At 43.8% G+C, this 6,000-nt stretch overlaps 1 protein-coding gene across 3 annotated transcripts in view; it reads left to right on the forward strand.

The window, feature by feature from the left end:
• ZMIZ2 (zinc finger MIZ-type containing 2) overlaps nt 1-5,514 on the forward strand; it is a 101,928-nt gene extending 96,414 nt beyond the window's left edge. For all 3 annotated transcript variants that reach the window (XM_070765330.1, XM_070765329.1, XM_070765331.1), the window contains exons 18-19: nt 873-1,160; nt 3,722-5,514. In XM_070765330.1, coding sequence (XP_070621431.1) covers nt 873-1,160; nt 3,722-3,829 — 396 coding nt within the window. In that variant the 3' untranslated portion in view covers nt 3,830-5,514. The remainder of the gene's footprint in view (nt 1-872; nt 1,161-3,721) is intronic.
• Nucleotides 5,515-6,000: the final 486 nt, after the last annotated feature.

Genomic DNA, 6,000 nt, shown 5'->3' on the forward strand with positions numbered 1-6,000 from the left:
AGAAAGAAAATCAAAATCTAGTTTGAAACTAGCTCAACTATTTAAGTGGCATTTTGATATTGATAGAGTTGCCCTATTATGAGCTCACTCTTATAGACACACAGTACAGTATTTTATTTTGAAATTCTCTGAGGCAAAACAGGGTGGGTTTTTTATTTGTTTGTTTGTTTATTATTTCTGTGCCGCCCAGTCCCGAAGAGACTGCCGCTCAGACACTATACTTTTCCGCCCACCCACCCCAAAAAATTGGAGGGAACACTGTACCCAAGAGGAGGGCAGGGGCAGAGTGGGAGGAGGTGGAATCTCTTATTACTCAACTACCCACCTCCATTGTGCTGGTTCCCAACTCTCCTGTCTTTTCATAAAGGCTTCAAGGCCTGGGTCGGCCTGTGGCCCATGGGGACACAGCACAATGGGGTGGTTGGTTGAGCAATAAAAGATCCCACTCCACACACCCCGCCCCACCCCACTCTACCCTGCCCACCTCATGTGTCTTTGGTTTTAATTTTTGTCTTTAAGTTTTTATGTTTTAGCTTTTATGTAACTGTAAGCCACCCGGAGGAAATCCACCATTCTTAAATCCACCGAGTCTTCGGAGAAGGGCGGCATACAAATCTAATAAACTATAACTATAACTATTGTTGATCATTGAGGCTGGTGTAGAGACCCAGCCAGGTCAACAAAAGATACATATGTCTTAGCACCACATGGGAGTGCAGTCTCCTGGGGCAATGCACAGGATGGGATGGAAGAACCTTGGGGGATTGTGGGTCTGCATTGTGGGGATGGGATGATGAAGCTCTCTCAGGATTGCAGCTCTTTCTGCCCGCCTGTTTCTCATCCGTTTTGCTTCTTTCTTTTGTGATTTGCAGATGCCTCCATCAAGCAGGATGGATCCTTCTTCACACAATCCTGTGCAACAGGGCCTAAATAACCCCAACCTCAGCAACCAGCAGGGCCAGCAGCCACCGCAGCAACAACAACCGCAGCAACAGCAGCTCCACCATCGGAATCCCCCTCTTCCTCCCGCACCATCACGCCAGGCACCGGGACAGTCAGGCACTGGAGGCCCAGCACACGGAGGGGAACTCCCTTTCAATCCTGGTCCTGGGATGGGAGCACCACCTGGACCTGTGGACGGGCCTGAACCTTCCCTTGACGTAAGTAGTGTGCATCTGTCCCTCCCAAGCTCACCTTCCCCTCTCCCTTTCTGGCTATGCCTGAAGCCCCAAATTCCTTTCCCCCCTCCAGCTGTGCCCATATGTAGGAACAGAACTGGTATGATGTTCCTCATGGCGGCTGGACATCAGAAGGTCTCCAAGAGGCACACAGAGTGGAGGGAAGGGACCCAAACTAGTGTCTGCCTTGCCAGCATACTCTTCTCTGCTCCCTTATTGCTCCCAAATCCTAGTGGCTTGTCAGGAAGGCTAGGAGTAAAAATACAGGAGTGGCCAAAATCGTGGGAACCTTTTGTAAAAATTGTATTTTTGATGTTTGATGGCTAATAACTCCACTTTTTTTGGAGTAGTACCATAAAATTATATATCAATGGAAAGATAAATTAATCAAGAATGTAATGCAACCATTATCTCTATTCTATGAAAAGTTATAGCAAAATAACCAGAAAAATGAAGCACAATTTGCTTAGATTGGTTTCAGGTAGCTTTCCTCCCAATTGTAGCCAGTGAGCATGAGTGTTTAGAGAGCCAATCAGGTGTCATCTTGTTTTGGCAATGAGCCAATCAAATCATAGTAGTATTCAGTTAATGATGTCATGTATTGAAGCTGGGAGGAGGACATTTGTCAGTGTGTTATGTGATTGCTATCAAATTGGTTGGGATTTTTTTGTGTTCTTTGATTTAGTGAGCTTGTAAAACGTAATAAAATTAAAGTAATGGTGCAAAGTTGACTGGTCGCCCAGAAAGTGATGTAAAATAGTATTATTAAGTGTATTATACAGTTATAAAGAAATTAGAAGATAAATGAAATGAAACTAACCAATGTGCCATTTCTAAGTTTTTGAAGAGTTATAAGGAGTTACTACAAAACCACACTGGTAAAGGCAGGAAAAGGTGCACAACAGTAAGTGATGATAGAAGAATTAAGAGATTGTGCCTATATGACAGAAGAATATCATCTGGGTGAATACAAGATGAAATGGTGCAGTGTAATGTGAAGTTGAGTGCAAGGACTGTTTGGTGCAGATTTCAGGAAATTTGGCCTAAAATGTAGAATTCTACAAAAAGCCACTTTTATCTCTCAAACGAAGATTGAAAAGACTAAACTGGGCTAAAACCCAGGTTACCTGGACAGAAGATAGATAATTTTAGAGCACTACGGCAAAACAAAAAGTGGTGTTATTTGCCATCAAACCTCAAAAATACTACTTTTCCAAAAAGGTTTCCCCAATTTTGGCCACTACTGTAGGTACCTTAGAAGCTTCCACAAAAATTACCCCATCTGGGGGACATATCTACGTAGATTCTCAGTCATCTGGGTCATGTTTGTCCCAAAGATGCTTTTCCAAGAGAACTTTCTTGTTTTTCTTTGAAGAAGCTTCTTCAGCTTTGAATGGAAGCATTTATATTCCTTGTAGACAGCTGGTCATTTGCATTATTTTTCTCTTTCCATTCCCCACCATCCTGTGAGAGCTGAAGAATCTTCTTGCATGAGAAGTGAAAGTCTTCAAAGAAAAACAAGAAAGTCTAATTGCCTCTTGGAAAAGCACCTTTGGGACCCACGTGGGGAGAGTAGTCTAAGGAATGAGATACACACTTAAGTCTCTACAAGATCTGTTTAGCACCGAGAACCTCACCCATGTAAAAAATAAAGCTTTGAAAAATTCAGTTCTACTCACTAAGAGGTAGTTTGGGATGCAGAAAGGGCTTGTTTGCCCACCCTCTTGCAGGAAGTGCAAAGACCTTTCCCTGCAGACGCAGAGCAACGTTGCATGGTTAGGCCATGGCCTATTTAAAAAGACAGTTGATATTTATGCCTTTCTTTCTGCCATAGGCTTTTAATATAATTGCATACAATTTAAAATGCAAGTCAAATAATAAAATCAGACATATGGGAATGAAAAAGATAGTAATTCGCACAAAGCTTGCAGCAAGATCACCAGATGAGAAACGTAGTGGAGTGGTAATATTATTAATAGTCCAACGGAAGACCATTGTCTTCACCTTTTGTCAGAAAAGGGAGAACTGGGGGTAATCTTTATTTATTATTTAACACATGGCAATGGTACATTAGCCAGGAAGCTACAAGGCTAATACAGAGTAGTTATTGCCTGCCATATTATTCAGTGTAACTCCAGCACAGGGAGGTCTCATCCCATGTTGGCCTAGTTCATTGTATTGCCTTTGTCACTTATCAATGACAGACAGACCCGTTTCAGATAGTCAAGGCAGAAAAGCAACCGTTGGATTTAAATATTGATTATACTGGGGCTGAGGGCTCAGCCCCAGAATTACAGGTCTCTGTTAAAAAAAGGTGAAGTCAAAGGCAAAAGAACTCAATCTGGCAGTTAGAAGAGGACACCCTCAGATTTCTGCTGTGGGGGTGGTCTCCATCTTTCTCCAGGCCCCTTGCTTGGGATTTTCATGTCCCATTCCCCCATATCATTTTTCTTGATTGTGTATGTTTTAGCTTGGTCACGCTTGTGATGTTCTACCACCACAGAACTAGCAAATAACCCTGATTATCTCTGTCTTGTCCTCAGCTTCTTCCTGAGCTGACAAATCCAGATGAGCTGCTGTCCTACCTGGGCCCCCCTGACCTTCCCAATAATAGCAACGATGATCTGCTCTCTTTGTTTGAGAACAATTGAAGCCACCCCAGATGGAACCCAGGCATCATGCTCCACCTACCACCTCTCTCTCTCTCTCTCTCTCTCTCTCTCCCTCCCCCTCTCTCTCTCCCCCCTCTCTCTCGCTCTCCCACACACACACACTTTCACTTACAATTCATCCCGTGGCTTCCCAGGCTGTCATCAAGAGAGAGACCTTGCCTTGTATCCTGGTGGTAGCCATGAAGCCCTGCTAGTGAGTCAGTGCGAGGGACTTTGGTTAGGCAGCCATCTACTTTTGCTAGGATTCCCTCTTGTCTATAAAAGGGCTCCCTTGGGAGGCTAGGAATGCTTGGTTTATTTGTTTTGAGAAATCCTTCCAGCCCAGGAGAAATAGTGGTGCTGTTGTTGATGGGGACTGTTCCTGAAAAATGGCATTTTATCGTGTTGCTCAGGCCAGATCAGGTACAGGGCATTGTCTTGCTTCTCATAATATTCCCAAGATGTCCAGCCAGGGCAGGAAGAAATGCATCTGATTAGCCTTTGGAAATGTTAGTAGAACTGACAACTCCCATCATGTGCATCATTCTTGATATCTTGAGATGAGTACGTCTGCCTGATCATCTGGAGCTACGGAATGAAACTGACACCTCACACTTCATCCATTTTCCTCATGGAGTCTAAAGAACAAATTCCAAGGCACATCAGAGCTCCACTATATCTAGAGAAACAGATAAAGCTTGCCTGGATCTGGAGCCCTGCTCCCCATGACCTATAGTAGTTCTTCCTGTCCAACCTCTACAGCCTTGATATGGACAGAGCAGCAGTTCACCTAGCAGTTTCCAGCAAAATGATGACAGCATCCTCAATTGCAGATGAGCAACCTGCCCGCTGTCTCTCTCTCTTCAAAAAGAGGCTGTTCCCCACAGAAGGACCCCAGGCAAATTCCAGCCAGGAAAGCTTCCCTTGTGATTTCCTGCTGACTGCAAAAGTGAAGAAAAGCATCTCTGACTGAAAGAACCAAACGTTCCTCAGATACAGCCTGACAGATTGCCTCCATCAGTTGATGGATCCATCTACAAGCACAACAATGTACATAATGTAGAAACACTAAAAGAAACAAAAACAAAAAAAGTGAGGGGGGGAGGAAAGGAGAGTGGGAGGGATGGGGGAAAATGTTTTAAAAACTCATCACACTTGTTGTATAGTCTCATGGGGCTCCCCAGGCGTGGGGCAAAGGTCCTCTGTATAAATGTGCATAAGCTTCCTAGATTGTAATATAGACCATTCCACATGGAACAGAGTGCACCATCCAGAGACGTGATGCTTTTAGCCATAGCCGGGCCACGCCCCCTGCATTTGATCTGGGAGGGTCCTGTCAAAGGACAGTCTGGCTGCCGAGATTTTACTCATTTTAATCCCGAGCCCCAAAAGTTAGGTGACGAGACAAATCCAAAAACTTAAGTTTTAAAATATGTGTGTGTGTTGGCCTTCCATTCCCTTCCATCCTGCCCAGGAACCTACTTTGGTTAAGGGTTGCATTTGGGATGGTGGTGAAGAGATCCCAAATGTGGTCTGTCTGTGAAAAATCAAGCCATTGTTTGTGGCCAGGTTTCCTGAGCCAGGGAGTCCCTGTGTCCCAAGTGCTGACAGCTCTGTTGACTTTCGTGTATCTTGTTTCATTATTGCTATATATTAAAGGATTCTTTTTGGTGGGGCTCACCAAATATCTTTTGTGGGCCATTGACTTTCAAGTTTGATTGTTTGCGGCCTCAAGGAGTAAAAGTGTGTGTGTGTGGGGGGGGGAAGCAGGTCACATGGTGAGTTATTTTCTCCTCCGCTTCTGAAGAATGTAGAAAAGTCATTTCTTGAAGAGACAAGTCGATGACCAACCCAAGGCCAAAAAATACTCAAATTGGCAGCCGTGTCACAGAAACCAAGGAATGACTAGGAGCACAATTTTAATTAGTGCATAACTACGATCATTTGTGTGGTTGGAGATGGTCAGTTGTCACAAGAAGCAAAATAACCTTGAGGGCATATGAACACAAGCACTACACGGAATACAACTTTGGAAGGGGAGAAACATTTTGGGGCCATCCTAAAAGATTAAAAAGATGGTGGAGGCTGAAAGAAAAGAAAAAGAAAAACATATAAATAGCAATTTTAAAAATCTCCCTCTCTAAAACTGATGTTTTTCCTCTTTTAAGAGA

This window comes from Erythrolamprus reginae, chromosome 12 (assembly GCF_031021105.1).
Source record: "Erythrolamprus reginae isolate rEryReg1 chromosome 12, rEryReg1.hap1, whole genome shotgun sequence".
Classification (NCBI taxonomy): Eukaryota; Metazoa; Chordata; class Lepidosauria; order Squamata; family Dipsadidae; genus Erythrolamprus; species Erythrolamprus reginae.